The sequence below is a fragment of the Manacus candei genome, unplaced genomic scaffold (genome assembly GCF_025592945.1).
Source record: "Manacus candei isolate 608988 ecotype Guabito, Panama unplaced genomic scaffold, ASM2559294v1 h1tg000015l, whole genome shotgun sequence".
NCBI classification, from domain to species: domain Eukaryota; kingdom Metazoa; phylum Chordata; class Aves; order Passeriformes; family Pipridae; genus Manacus; species Manacus candei.
In genome coordinates, this window is record NW_026138063.1 from 8,871,899 (window position 1) to 8,887,017 (window position 15,119).

Sequence of the window (15,119 nt, forward strand, 5' to 3'; positions counted from 1 at the left end):
GCAGGTCATGCAACTTTGACCTTATGACAAGGGACAAGAATACACACACAAAGCTGCTTCCTTAAGAAACTAGATTTACTTAAATAAACCTATATGCAGGACAGTCTGGCTCCATCTCTGTTCTATCAGTGATCCAGTTCTTTTTGCAAATAAGACAATGACAAAGATCTCAGTAATTTGAACAAGAAATGGATAAACCCCACAAGGTTGATTGATTTTGCCCTTTGCATTTGTTAAATGCCAGTTATAAACAAATATATTGACTCTATTATATGCAGTCAGTTTGATTGTGATAGAAAGCTTGGTTTGGATTTATTCTGTGAGCATTTCTACTCAGCTGGATACCTACACATGAATGGTACCCTTAGAGGTATTGAGACCCCTCAAGGGTCATGGAAAATTCTGCCTTGAGAAACTTTAGTTTGAAATGACAGCAGTGTGCCTTGTGAGTAACCTGTCAGGAACTCCATGCTGGAGACAAGGGGGAATAACTTTACAAGTGGCTGTTATCTTGAGGATCTGGAGAAGTGACAGCAACCATTACTTGAGTAAGATCCCAGTGAATGTCACGAAGGGGCAATTCTGCAGTATTTCACCTTGAAGGATACCGGAAGCTTGGTTACCATTTCCCTGGCCCTCATTTTCTATCAGGGGACTCTGTGATCACAGCTGTCTGCTGGAGGACACCGAGTACCTTTCGGTTTGAGGGTTGTATGGAGTGAAGATGGAAAAGAGCAAAGGAAGGGCATAATTGTCTCTAATACTACTGTAAAGGTTGATGTGGTTAAAAATGTATCTATTGTCACTTTTTTTACTAGTCCAGCAGTTTTCAGAGCATGTTCCTCTGTGAGACAGCAGAACCTGTCCCAGGGAATGTCCATAGAAACCTGAGAAGGATTGTACATGCCAGAAGACCTACAATAGCACTGGGACTGAAACTCTTCTAAGATTTGTTTTGGTGACAAAGGTGCAAAACACAGATAGCAGGACAGAAGGGGCACATGGCTGCCAAAATGAGCCCCCTCATATGTCGCCAGTTGCTTTCCAAACTGAGGGTGAGGGATAATGCATGGACTGTATCCCGGAGGGAAGGGATAGGAGGAGTGACTATTGAGAAACACTGCTGTAGCCATAGTACAGGAACAGCAGAAGCAGCAATGCAGACTCACTCACATTGTTCCTTGTGCCTGGGGATGCTTCCCCTGCGGCTAAAGGATAATAACTCATTTTCTTTATCCTCACAGTGCATGGCATTTCTATGGAGATGGGTGCCAGTTAGTACTGGCTGGGTCGGTGCTTCTTATAATAGGGAATTGTTATATCCCTGACTCTGTTCTTTGTATTCTTCCTCTGACTGGAAAGGAAAAAATTTCTCCGTTGAAGTAGCTGACCTCAAAACACGAACACATCTGGGAAATCTGAGCGTGTTCAGCCAAAGCAGCACATGAAGTACATATGCTTTTGCAAAACAGGGTTTGAAAAAGCTGAAAAACATTGTCAGCCAGCAATGCAGACCTGGCAAAACTGTTCATGCTGCATTTCAAGGGAGGAGGCATTTGTATTTTATGTATCTCCATTTCATAGTTCTCATTGCCCAGAGAATCTATTCTTAAATGCTGAATCTGTTACTAAGGTCCAAGTGCACGTATATGGGGCTATGCTGGGGGGAGACAAAGTGATTGCTTCAAAGCAGTCATGGAAAATGGATCTGTAAGAGTGCAAATGTGTCTTTAAGAGGGCAAGCATTAAGGAGAAAGAAGATGAAGTGCAGCTACCAACTGGAATGCACAGAGAAATTCTACTTTTTTTTTTCTTCCTGTTTTAGGAAACAATGGAGTAGTTACACCAGGTGTAGGAGAACATCTGTGAAGTATGGAGACCACAGATGTTTCTGCTACATTTCTTTGCTTTATGTCAGTGGAAAAGGCAAGAAGAAAATGCAGCATTTCTGAAGTTCAGAGATCCTCATGGACAGGGATCCCTTTTGTAAACATACTGTTTCTACAGTTAGATAATTTTCCAAGCCTGGAAAACCGTCTTTTCTGTAAGTTAGTGCCTACTTCATTCATACAAGACAATTTTTATGATTTAGTTAAGGTGATCCCTAGTTTTAAAAAGTCTCATGCATCTGGTGTTACAATAATGCAGATCATAATAGTCTCTGTTTCATTAAATCCTCTACTGCATCTCGTGCAGTGAGGTGGGAGGACCACCTACCTTACTACATCAAGAAATGTCTACAGCTTAGTACAAGCACTTGTCGAGGGAATGGCAGGATGTCCTGGAGTCACTGCTTTACAGAGAAGCAAAAAATCCCTGAGCAATTGACTGGCAGTGACTGGTGCAAATGCTGAAACGCTTCCTGCAAAACAGCCTTTGCTTGAAATGTGAGAGCTGCTGCCTTCATGGGCAGAGCTTGTCCTCAGTGTGTTGCCATCACATTATATGGTTTACAGAGATTGGACTGATTTTCCTTTTCCTTTCCACACACCCAGCTGCAGTGCTGGTGCAAGTGCCTATGGCTTTTCCTTTCCCCAGTGACACAGCAACACAGAACCTTTCTGCATTGCAACCTGTTGCACTGTCACCAAGAGCAAATGTTAGTTGTGTTGCTTACTGAATACTGGAAGGTTGTAACTAGGAGAACAGGATAGGTTATTTGAAACACTTCAGAAATGACATGTGTTCTGCAATTTTTGCTGCCTGCATGATAATTATCTTGTAGCAAGTGCTGTTCCTGGTTAAAGATTCATGACTGTCTTTGAGACTGCTCCCCAGGGCCTGCAGAATTCCAGTCTGGCTGGCAGTAAAGATCCTTCTGGCCCCAACCCCTTATTAATTCTCTACCTAGAATAGATTTTGCCTCTAACATGTGCCAGAAATTCAGGAAAGATTTGACTGCTAGGACAATAGTAAATTGCCATCACTGTCTGGATCCTGTTAGATGAGATATGTATCTGCAGTATAATTTTTATTCCCTTGAATTGGCATTTCCTCATATGCACACAGGCCATACAGGACCCCATAATCATACTACACCTGTGTGTCTGCTGGAAGACAGACAGTACACATGTAGTTGACTGCAAGGATTGATGCTTTCAGCCTGCCAGCAATGAATGTGTCCTGATTCTCTGTTCTTTTCATAGACATGGATGCTCTTATACCATGTCCAAAAGTTTTGAGGTACTTCTGGTGGATACTAAAAGTAGGTACATGCTAGGAAACATTACAGGTGGAAGAGAAAAGTACATTTTTTCCTGCCACTGCTTTAGTGTTATTGGTGTGTGATCAAAAGAAAGGACTGTGCTCAGCACCCACACATCCCAGTGAAGCTGATGAGAAGTGCAGGAGCTTACTGTTTTTGAAATCAAGCCCAGAATATGACTCATGATGCTGTGAAGGAGATACTTCACAACTAAATGAAAATATATACAGATAGAAGGTACCAAAGCATTGAACATTTTATTGTGAAGTAACCTATTGGGTAGTGTTTCTACAAAGCTACAACTGTTGTATAGCTCTTACAACAGTTTCATTGAAACAATATTTTCTGTATTTTAACTAGAGAATCCCAGTATATAGAGAAAACTACTGCTATATGTTGAAATCACCTATATTTTGGAGCAGGTCTTTGCAAGATTCTGGCCATGGCTATGTTCTCTGGAGGGTAAAACTCATTTGGGCTCAGAGTCAAATGGTCTCACCTATTTGCACTTGATATTATGGTCTGTGTGTTGCTGTTGCTGCTGCACACTGATCCTTCAATCAGCTGTATTTCATGTCTGTAGCCTAGATATCGAAATGGCGAATCTTCCCAGGGCATGGAGGAGGAGGAGGAGGCACAAAACCAACTGGGCGAGGTACTTTGTCGTGCTGAGCAGCAACTGCTCTCTTTGTTACAGGTTTTGCCGAGAGCATGGAACGAAACACTTCTGAAGAGCTGGATTCAGATGCAAGAGGGTTATGGTAGGAAACCCTGAGATCATGGTTGCTGACACCTACAGCACTGGGTGGCAGTCCTGCTGATGTATCTTGTCCTGCATGCACATAGGTAACTCCAGGCTGGAAAAGAAAAACAGTTTGTGTTTGCTTTCAGTGACCTGGGGCTTATGACATACAGGTCATTGATATCTTACTAGGTACCCTGTTCCTAACTAGCTATAGGCCTCCAACCCAGGTACAAATGTTCCTGACCATCACAGAAGTTTGATTTGGATTTGAACACATACACAGAAACCCACAAACTCCTTTTTTTTATAGCTGGTGGATCATTAGCACCAAAATCTGTGGTATATGAACTTCCCAGGGCCACCTGCACAGCTGTTGAAGTACTCAAGACCAGCTGCCTCATTCTTTCTTTCATATACCTCCTAGACAGCTAAATACTATTGAGTTACCAAGAGCTCTGGTCCATAGGAAGCATTCAACCAACTAGTCCTTCTCAGAGCAAATGTAGACTAAAATACAGGGAGAGCACTCAGGTCGAGTGCATATGTTTCCCTCTCCTTGCTGTAGCAGTGCAGGTCAGTGTCCCTGAATTCAGTCATGCCTAAGGACTACTAAAAGCTCCCAGCTGATTTCATCCACTACAATACTCATTTCTGTTTTACATTTTTCTGCCTTACCCCTCTAGCTGAGCAGAGTTTGGTTCCCTTTGCCCTACTAGACATGTGAATCTCCCAGATGGTTAGAAGGACAAACTGTCAAACATGGATGGCAGAGCTGACATAATTCTAAGCACAGAAATCCATAGGATAGTCAGGAGCTACCTTACCTTGTTTTTTAGGATACAAAGTTAAACTCAAGTTATCACAGATAGCTAATGCAGTCTGCAGTGAAAGAAGTAAACTGAAGGTGATGGCTTGTAACAGTACTAGTAGGTTAGAATACTCTGGAAAGCAAGGAAATATCTGGAGTTGGTACCTGATGTCCGTACAACTGGCAGTCCACGCGAAGGTTCTGTGAGGGAAGTTTTACCATTGTTCCTGTGCAGAAACCAAAATTCTGGCAAAGCAGAACATAGTCAAGAGAAAATAGTTAGAAAATAGAGGGGGCCTGCATTACAATTTTTAATTTCAGCACATTTAGAATTTGCTACATGTTGTCATGTCTTATCTGAGAGGTAAAGTGCTTGCTTTTTAGCCTATTGGGCTCAAAAGCCAAGCTCTTTAAATGCCTAAGCAGCAAATAACTCCTGTATTCTTCTGGAGTAAGATCCTTTGAATGTCTGGATATGAGGGAGGGAAAGAATATATAAGAATCTAAGTAAAAAGCTTACACCCACTAAAACTGCTTAGGACTCAATTTCATCAGAAACAGAAGAATTTTAAGATGATAAAGTGTACAGTATAATTCACAAGAGCCTATACATGGGAAGAAAGCACACTGACAGCACTGGAACTGTAGGAAGGGGAAACAGTCTGCTTTTTTTTTTTTTACGTGTTTGTGTACTGTCCAGTATGAAGAGCCTGATTTTCTCAGGTGCTCATGTTAAGAAGAGTAAACAAAAATATGTATTTTGTTGATTAAAAATATTCTGTCTTAAGGACATTTTGGTCCTCAAGCCTTTTTCAAATATATTCAAATCCATCAGGATTCAGTCCAGATACCGCAGAGAGAAGAGAAAGGTGTGATATTGCTTTAGGACTGATATATTGAAAAGCATATCATGATGGTACACATCTCTTGCACTTTGATCCCCACAGGGGTCTATTCCTGCTCAAGTGTGAGCTCATCCCAGCATGATGCTACTTTTCCACCTCTGAGTTGTTGGGATTGGGGCTGGTGCTGGCATACTCACAGACTGATCCTCAGGCAGCAGCTGACAAGCCCCCACATTAACTTTGGCTTCTTCTGCAGAGCAGTTCGTGGCACCCACAGCAAACTCAACAGCAACAACATGTGCTGGGTGATACTGATAAAACAGGAAAATTGTTTAAGTGACTTTGTGCTGTGAAACTGCAGAGCTGCAGAGAAAAGATAAAAGGCAAATGTTGTGTCTTCATCTCCTACTGGAGTGAGGGAATCCTGTGGCTAAAATGGCACAAAATACTTGGGAAATTAAGAGCAAATCCGTAGGGCAAATTAGAGCAAGCAAACTGAATCTGTTTGCAAACATGACTAGTTATCAGTGCACAGTTGCTGAAGATGAAATATTCTGTTTACGTGGAAGTCTAGACATAGTTCTAGTAATTACCTGTATTTTCCCTCTTCCAATCTCAAGGAGTCTGAGGTAAGGACCGGTGGTTTTGCTGTTGAAGTCATTGAGTGCAGCTGACACTGTTTCTAACACCTCAGTGTTGTTCAAACTTGCCAGCAGTGGACAGTCAGGGCAGACTTTGCTAATGTCTTCACTTGAGTCTGCAGGAGGAACCGAAGGGATTATGTTTTGATCAGATTGTAAATTCTTTTGAAAGGCATTATAGACCTATTCAGTCACACAAAACCCTGTTTCACCGTCTGTCCCAAATTACAGTGTCAGGAATTTTTGCAGTGCAGGCTACAGATGGCAGTGTGGCACATGACTTGGCCGTTCAAATCTTTCTGCAAAGAAAAGTACTGTGGACTTTAATAGCACATTTTGAATGTTCTTACTCAGTTTTTAGTAAATTTGCTTTCTGGCAAACTGTCTGTGACACCAATAAAAAGGTGCTTCAGCTCACACTAGGAACGGTGGAAAAATTAAGATATTTCAATTTATTACAGTTGTGTTTGTGTGAGTGTGTTATTTCATTCAGTCACCAGTTTTGAAAGTAGTACACAAGACATCTCATACAGAGCAAAGAGATCTCATACCAAGCATGCAGAATAGACATTCTGCTTTCCCATGGCAGTATTAAAAATGCTGGGTTTAGTAAATAAGCTGCTTCTGCCAAAGGGGTTCTGACAATCAACAAGCTCAAGTAAACTCAGACCAACAAGGAATCAAATTCCTGAGGTTAAACCCCTGAATGAAAAGATTCAGGACAAGCAATCTCTAGGTCAAATCTGGGACCTGCTGCCCACTTAGTCTTACAGTATCTTAATTGTTATAGTAAATGGTAATTCATTTTCTGAATGAAGTCAGAAAAGGGGGGGAAATGATGTTCAAAACAGCTGCATTTAGAAAACTCATTAACTGTCATCCTTTATGCCATATTTATACCCAGAAGTTTGGAATGAAAAAAGCTACTGAACTGTAACCACTGCTATAATAATACTCCAGCCTCTGGATTCAAACCTACAGAACAAAGCCTTTACCTGCATGTGAGTGGCATTTGCTAGCAAGTACAGATATTGTCCCATCCAACTTCTGCAGTTTAACATCACAGTCACCCTCAACTGCCTAGAGAGAGACAAAAATCAAAGGGTTACATTGTTCAGATAAATCAGATTTTCTGAAAAGGGCAACTAAATTCAAAAGAACAGATCCTGGCTGAGCATTCTGGCAATATTGGTCTGATTGCAAAGGCACTGCTAGGCGTGTCTTGGTGTCTGTGATTTTGTAAAAGGCAGATCAGAGCTACAAAATTCAGATCTAAATCTGGATCTTAAAAGTATCAGAAGTGCCAGGGTAGCCAGATTATGGACATTTGGTACAGGTTCCTCTCTCATAAAGAGCAAAGCATATGAATAGTTATGAATTAAGACCTTCTGCAGAGCTGTTTGATAACATTCTGACTAATCTCAGCTGGTCAGTGGCCATGGTAACAGCAGAGTGTGCTGCCTTGTGTGAGCTGGCTCACACGCAACGTGATCCAGCAGGGAGGAGATGTCAAAGGCAAAGCTGGAGTCACTGGGAAGAGGGAACAGAGTTACCTCCCCCCAGATGGAAAATGGGATCTGAGCCCTGATGAATACAGGGGTGGACCATGATTCATATTTAGTGAGCTCTGTGAATTGGGCCCCATTCTAGAAACAGCAGGCTTAAACTGTCAGTTGCTCACTCTGCTTTCTGCTTAGAAACCAGAGCTGCCTGTGCTCAGACAACACTTCCGCTGCTTTGGTCAGGGAAAGCTTCTCAAAGCTGGATCACACTTGCATGAGAACTAAGTATTTGAGGCCAGTAAATTCTGGCTGAGCATTACTTTGAAGGCAGAGCCCTATCTGAAGGGAATAGCTCTTCTGCAGTCTCAGCCAGGACTAGGTAGCTAGACTTGATGGAATTTCACTAGGTAACACCCCACATGTAGCCAAGGGATGGTTATGTTTGCACAGGTTTACAACAGTCTTTGGTTTGCAACGAGGCAGTGACATCTGGGCCAATAATGGGGGGCTGAATCTGAAGGCCCTAAAGAACCCCATGGCATTCATGGACTGTATGGGGGATGTTATGTTGACAGTGATCTGTCCTCTTCACGTAACAGGGCATAAAAGAAATTCAGGAGTGAAATCCTTTCATGGCATGAAGGCAAGGAAATCAGCAAGGAGATTACAGTGATACAACATTTGCCTGGGAATCTGATTGGTGATAGCCTGGCCTCTGGCATCAGCATGCTGAACATGCACCTTTGGACCCAGCCAGTAGTGTTTAGGTACTCACATGTTCTGCGAAGCTCCGTACTGTGCAATTTGCGAGAGGTGTAGGGCTGAGAATAGGGCACGTGGTCTCTAATAAATCGAGTTCAAGAAATATGATGTCATTATTTGGCCCCTGGAAGAAAAAAAAATAACAAAACACAGGAATTGTTGTAATTACTTCGCAAAACATCACCAGATTTCTTCCCTGGGGCTGCACTGGGGTCTCTGTTGCTGACTGTCGTGGGTAGCTCCAAGCATACACTGGAGTAACTGAAAAGGTCCTTAATATTTAAGTTCATAAAAAAGCAAGACTCCAGATCTGGAATAAGTCAAGATAATCACACTGATTTTTTTCAGCTAATAAGGAACAGGCCTATAAAGTTTTGAAAGTCCAGTCTGTATATAGTGGGCCAATTCTCTTAAGTTAACTTGATTTTATTTTGTTGGATAGTTTTAAAAAATCAACAGCTGTCTTTTTGATGAAAAAACTTCATGTTTCTATAAACAGATAACAAATAAACACTGGTGCATATTGATCTGTTTTGTTTAGTCCATTGGGATTACACTGAACTGCATCACCTGAGTTCCAATACTCCTTTTGTTTTATGGGCTGCAGGATCTTTTATAGCTGTTTCTGAACCTTTGCAACTATAACATAAGACATGGTTCCTTGGGTTCCCTAACTTTGAAAGTGCTTCTACAGTTTGATTCATGAGTGATTCCATTTAAACCAATGAAGTTACTTTAATGTAAAAGCATTAGCAAAGCAGTGTCACCAGTGTTTCTGTGTGGGTAACTCTAGGCACACTTCTAATCTCATTCATGTCTGTTTTAGTCTTTTCTAAATGACTTTGGTATCTTCTCTCCCATAAGGAGTAGAAAACAGCCTCGGAAGTTCATTCATGTTAATATTTGGGACCATTTTCAACATTTTGAAGAATCAAAGGTTCTGAATTGGTGCATACATTGTATTCATGACCATTTCTACAGTTTTTCTATATGCCTACAATGATGACAATAGATCTCAATGAAAATAAGTTGCAGTTATTTCCATTCAGGTTCCTTGTCAGCTCAATGGGATATTAGGTAAAATTAATGCTCACTACAAAATCATTAATAGCATGGAGTTACGATAGGTATGCATTTAACCAGCAAATAATTACCTGCAACTCAAAGATTATCCTCAGTTTTCCTCCAGATTAGCTACTGGGCTCATGAATCAGCACTTTGAATGATCTGCCCTAGCAAGCACACTGCATTTGTAAACCGAGCCCATTGTACAAAAACATCTGAACATTTCTCTCCCCCCCCTCTGTTCTGCTCTTTGAGATATACATTCTAGTGACCTGGATTCTCCACTGCTACCAGGTGGCCTTGCCCCATTTAAATCAACAGAGCCTTGCTGATTTCCCCATGTGAGGATACAGCCCTTGGCAAATCCCCGTGCTGGTCATTTCCAAGCATGCCCAGGTTAACACAGTGCTCTGCCCACGAGCTCCTCACTTACCTGCGGCACCACACGGACATCCTCGACTCTGTTTAAGGCAAACTTGTATCCGTGGTGACTGTGGCCATTAATGTAATTCACAGCAACTTCAGCTGCTGCTTCAGATTCTGGGTCATCACAGCCCAAGGGAACAGGGGGAGCTGCTGGTGCAGCTTTGTGAATTGGAAGCTGAACAAGCAGTATTAAAGCTATTAGTGCCTTCATGGCACCCGAGGAAAACCGATCCCTTTCAGCAGTAAAGATCTGAGAATACTGTTCAGATGGCAGCTAGGTAGTGAGAACTGCAGCCTCATTTATATAGTACATACCACAGACTTTACAGGAGCGCATGGCTGATATTTGTCCCAGTTCCAAGAAGCATTGCAAACAACAAAAGAGAAAAGTAAATGTTAGGACATCAAGCTGACTGATTAATATTGGCCAAAGTAAATTTTATCAGGTAGGATATTGCGAAGTCTGGTAAAGCAGCTTAAGAGGAAGCATCAGCAAAAATGTAACACAATTTTTAGACACTTTTCTACCAACCAAATACTGTCCATGTAAGAGGAATATGATTCCTCCTGTTAAATGTGTAGAGATGCTAGAGCTAATTAAGCTTTCTGGTAAACAGGACACATTCTGTTGGGGCCCAAATCTCACCAGACACCAGTCTAAATTGTGAGATCAGTTACATGATAAATTAGAAAATGGAATTTGAAATATTTCTAAGGATCACATTCAACAATAAATGTAATCGGATAGCAGTTTTGCTACAGAATTTATTTGGAATAGGAAATGAGACATAGTTTCTAAATCCTTTACATCAGCTCTTTCTTTCTCTGAATACTCTGAATATGTCCAATTGTTCTTGGAGTTTTAGTTTGCAAAGCAGGTAATGTAGAAATGTTTCTGGAATATGCCGTACAGATTTGAGGATTTGGCAGAAGATCCTAAAGAGCACAAAAGTGTTTTAAGGAGAATGTAAATGAAAATTAACTGCTTAAATGCTCAGGAATGCTGGATCTCAGCTTATATTTACATTCACAGTATACATGTTTACAAAACAGTAACTGGATAAGGAAAATGTTCTTTGTAGCAGAATATAGTTTCTATGATGTGCCCAGCATTCAAATCTTTCATTTAATCTGAGATGACTTTGACTAGATAGATTCCAGTGAGGTAGACTCTACCTCAACCAGTAAAAATGTTTTTCCTGCAGGGATTTCAGGGTAGGTTTCTATGATCCATTTTATGGCAGTGATCAGGCTGCACAATAGTAAAGGTCCCTTTTGGCTTTAAAATATCTGAACCTCTGCTGTCATTTTTAAAGAGTTAAGGAACTACCTGCAGATTTGAGATGAGTAGGAGGACTTTGGCATATTTAAAAGTATTTCCCAGCTTGCATGGTATTGTGAGAGAAGCTAAAAGTTTTGGAAAAAGAAGCAATCTTGAGTTATGCCTCTCTCTTCTAGAATTTGGAAATAGGGAAAACAGTATAAATAGAAATGGTTCAGTGGACAGATTAAGTGATGAAGAAAGAGGATGGGAAAAGACTGAAAAGATCGATTGATTTGCTTCAGTTGTGTGGGATGAGGTGCTTTTTTCATATTCTACAATTTTCATATTGAAGAGATTCCTGGGGAAAAGAAAAGCTTCTCCTCTCTCTTGCATTAAAAAATTGGTCTCAACATGATTTGTTTCTTCCCCTTACTTGAAGCAGGTGTTGTTTGGCATTTGTTCTATTGTGTGGATTATCATTTGTCTTCCTGACTTTGGCCTAGAACACTTAAAGGATGAAGGCTTGGTATCCCCAAAACACACTCTGAGTGTTCCTTGTGGATATCTTTTGAATCACAACAGATTTATTTAGAAAGATAGAATTTTACTCTTTACTTTTAACCCACAGTTCAGTTTCTAACCTGTAAATCTTTTAATTTCCTTTTTCCTTTTTTGGTATGAAACACTGAGGTAGACTTCCAACAGGTGCAAATTGAAACTGTTTTTCACCTGAGTGACGTGCAATTACCCCAGCGAAGGACTTAGACTATTATTTATAAATTTAGTCTGGTCATTACTCAGTTTCTTAGGCTGCATCTTCTCTACTTCAGAGTTGCAAATACTGTAGGATGTATAACATCTCTGCAGTCAAGCTCTACATATTCCTAAATATAATATATAACCCAGTTCAGTCAACTTCAGGTTCCGTTTTCAAAGAACAACTTAAAACCTCAAATAGCAAACAGGATTTATTATCTCCTTTCTTCCCTCTTCATTGTCACTCACATTGAGTATTCCATTTACCAAGCAGGACAAAAAGGAAATACTTTGAAGCCTTCTGTACCTCTTAGTTTCTCAATAGGCTTACTCAAGCCCTTCCCCTCTTGGTGACCGTATGAACTTTCCTTGCTGGCATACAGAGGATCAGAAATGTGCCCACATGATTATGCTCAGTGCAATGTGGAATGCGTGACCTGCAATATGTGTGAGGAAATTTGTATTTGGTTTTTATGTTTGGGAAAGGAGTTTGAAAGTGCAGTCAGGTAGTTTGGCTACAGGTGATATGACAAAGGAGCCTTTCATCTTTTGGATACAGGCTGACACAGATCTGCCTGATTATTCCCTCTGAAAGTGGGATTGCTGATGTCAGTTCCCTCCAGGCGTTGTCCCGTCACGACTCACCCTTTTATGTACCCTTACTCAAGAGGCAATAATTGCAGAGATATCTTCTCATTGAACTCAGTACAGATCCATTCTTTCTCATGTCCATGACATAGTAAAAAGTTGTCCTTCAGTAGTGGCTGCAAACAGATGTTACAGCACAAGAAAGTGAGCTGAATTCCATGATCCCCTGGGCAGAAGGTGACATCTCAACCCCACTGAAGTGAACAAATGTTTCACAGAATCAAGGTATCACAGAATGGTTGACTTTGGAAGGGAAGTCACCCTGTGCAACCCCACTGCACAAGCAGGACCACCTTGAGACATGCTCAAAACCACGTCCAGGTGGTTTTTGAATATCTCCAAGGAAGGAGACTCCACAACCTCCTTGGGCAACCTGTGCCTATGCTTGGTCATCCTCACAGGAAGATGTGTTTCCTGATGTTCAGGCAGAACCTTCTATTCCACCTTGTCCTCATTGCCCCCGGTCCTGTCACAGGGTATTATCATCCTCTTTGCACTCTCCCTTCAGGTATTTATAACCGTAGTCCCAGCTCTCTCGACCTTTCCTCATAGGAGAGATGCTCCAGTACTTTAGTCACCTTTGTGGCCTTTTGCTGCACTGTCTCTGGTATGTCTGTGTCTCTCCTATACTGAGGAGCCCAGAACTGGGCACAGCATTCCAGGTATGGGCTCACCAGTGCTGAATACATGGGAAGGATCACCTCCCTAAAGCTGCAGGCAATACTTTGCCCAGTGCAGCCCAGGATAACATTAACCCTCTGTGCAGCAAGGGCACATTGTTGGCTCAACTTGATGCCTACCGGGACCCACAGGTCCTTTTCTGCCAAGCTGCTTTCCAGCTAGGTGGACCTCAGCATATATTCTTACATGTTCTTCCTCAGGAGGAGGATTTCAGACTTCTTGTTGAACCTCATGATGTTCCTGTCAGCCCAGTTCTGTAGCTTGTCATGGTCCCTCTGGATGACAGCACAACCCTCTGGCATATCAGTCACTTCTCCCAGTTTTGTGTCATCTACAAACCTGCTCATCATCCAGGTCATTAATGAAGATGTTAAACAGGACTGGACCCCAGTACAGCCTCCTGGGGTACCCCATAATTACTGGCCTCCAACTAGACTTTGTGCCACTGATCAGCACCCTCCAGGCCCAGCCTTCAGCCAGTTTTCAATCCACCTCAATCTACCTTTCACGTCAGTGCTGTTAGACTTTGGCCCTAGTGAATTAGGTTGCCTGAGAGACTTGACAAGGCTTCACTGTGATGGAAGGAGAACAAGCTGGGTTTACTGCCCTTGTTATATAAAATATAGTATTGATTCTATGCTCAAGGGTTGAGGCTCCACTGAATCTCAGTTCTTAATAATTCATATAAACCACAATGGAAAGGTGAGTTGATGGTTTTGGGGTTTTTTGCTTTTTTTCTCTTTTTTTGGTTGGATGCTTAGAACAAGTAGTGATGATTGGAAATTTGCTGCCCCTGCTCAACCTCATCTGGAAAAAAAAGCAAAGAACTGCTTCCACAGATGTCAAATTGACACTTCCTGAGCTTAAAATTCAAACAAATTAACCAAGCAAACAGATAAATATCATCTTTTTAAAGCTTCAGATCAAAGTTAAACACTTGTGGGGATTTTTGAGGCTCTCTTTTCAGATTACTAAAATGTCATTTTTTGGTAAAGCAGACAGAACTGGTCCAATTCTCTGCACCACATCAAAAGATGCATTTCTGAGCAGTCAGGCATTGTACAATACTGCAAAACTTAATCACCTTTTGCTTTACACTTGATTAAGTACATTACTTTTGGATCATAGAGTTCACAAGATATTGGAACATCAGGGCTGTCTCCTATATAGCCATCACCTACTCAGAAACCTGCACGCAAAGGCAGGAAAATGTCTGCAGGGAAAATGTCAGATAGTTAAAGTCACCAGTCTTGTCAAGGCAGCATATTGCTTCCTTAAATGACAGTATAATCAGCATTTAAAAATAAAGTGTGTGAAAACCCATAGAGGTCTGAGAAAAATCTCAAGACAAATTAGACTAATTGATATGTATAGTCTTATTGGCCCCTTTCCACTACATGGGCAAATCTTCAGCAGATGTAAGTTGGCTTAGAATCACTTCAGTCCAGGTCCCCCAGTGCCCCTATACCAGGAATTTCAGGCTGCAGCAAAACTGTGAAGTCTGAACAATTTTGCCAGACTGTAACAGTAGAACATTATATGTTAATTAATTTCTTTTTATTAAATATGAGAGTCTTTAAGAGAAGGAAGGCTGACCATGTGCCCTCCTTTGCTGTAGTATTTGCAGTTGGGAAAGATGAGCTCAGTTGCTTAGAGCATGGTGCTGATAACACCAGGGCTGTGGGTTTCATCTCTGTATGGGCCATTCTCTTAAGAGCTGGACTCAAGGATCCCTGTTGGTCCCTTCCAACTCAGAATATTCTGTGATTCT

At 41.4% G+C, this 15,119-nt stretch overlaps 2 protein-coding genes across 3 annotated transcripts in view; one reads left to right on the top strand and one right to left on the bottom strand.

The window, feature by feature from the left end:
* The window catches only part of LOC127468401 (uncharacterized), a 132,932-nt gene that overhangs the window by 62,642 nt on the left and 55,171 nt on the right, over positions 1–15,119 (top strand). The window lies entirely within an intron of this gene.
* AHSG (alpha 2-HS glycoprotein) lies at positions 3,439–10,298 on the bottom strand. Its single transcript, XM_051781516.1, has 7 exons — positions 10,007–10,298; positions 8,522–8,632; positions 7,240–7,324; positions 6,197–6,360; positions 5,801–5,914; positions 4,924–5,004; positions 3,439–4,062 (listed from the first exon to the last, which is right to left on the bottom strand). Exons 1-7 carry the CDS (start codon positions 10,208–10,210, stop codon positions 3,790–3,792), a joined length of 1,032 nt encoding a protein of 343 aa, XP_051637476.1. The 5' UTR covers positions 10,211–10,298; the 3' UTR covers positions 3,439–3,789.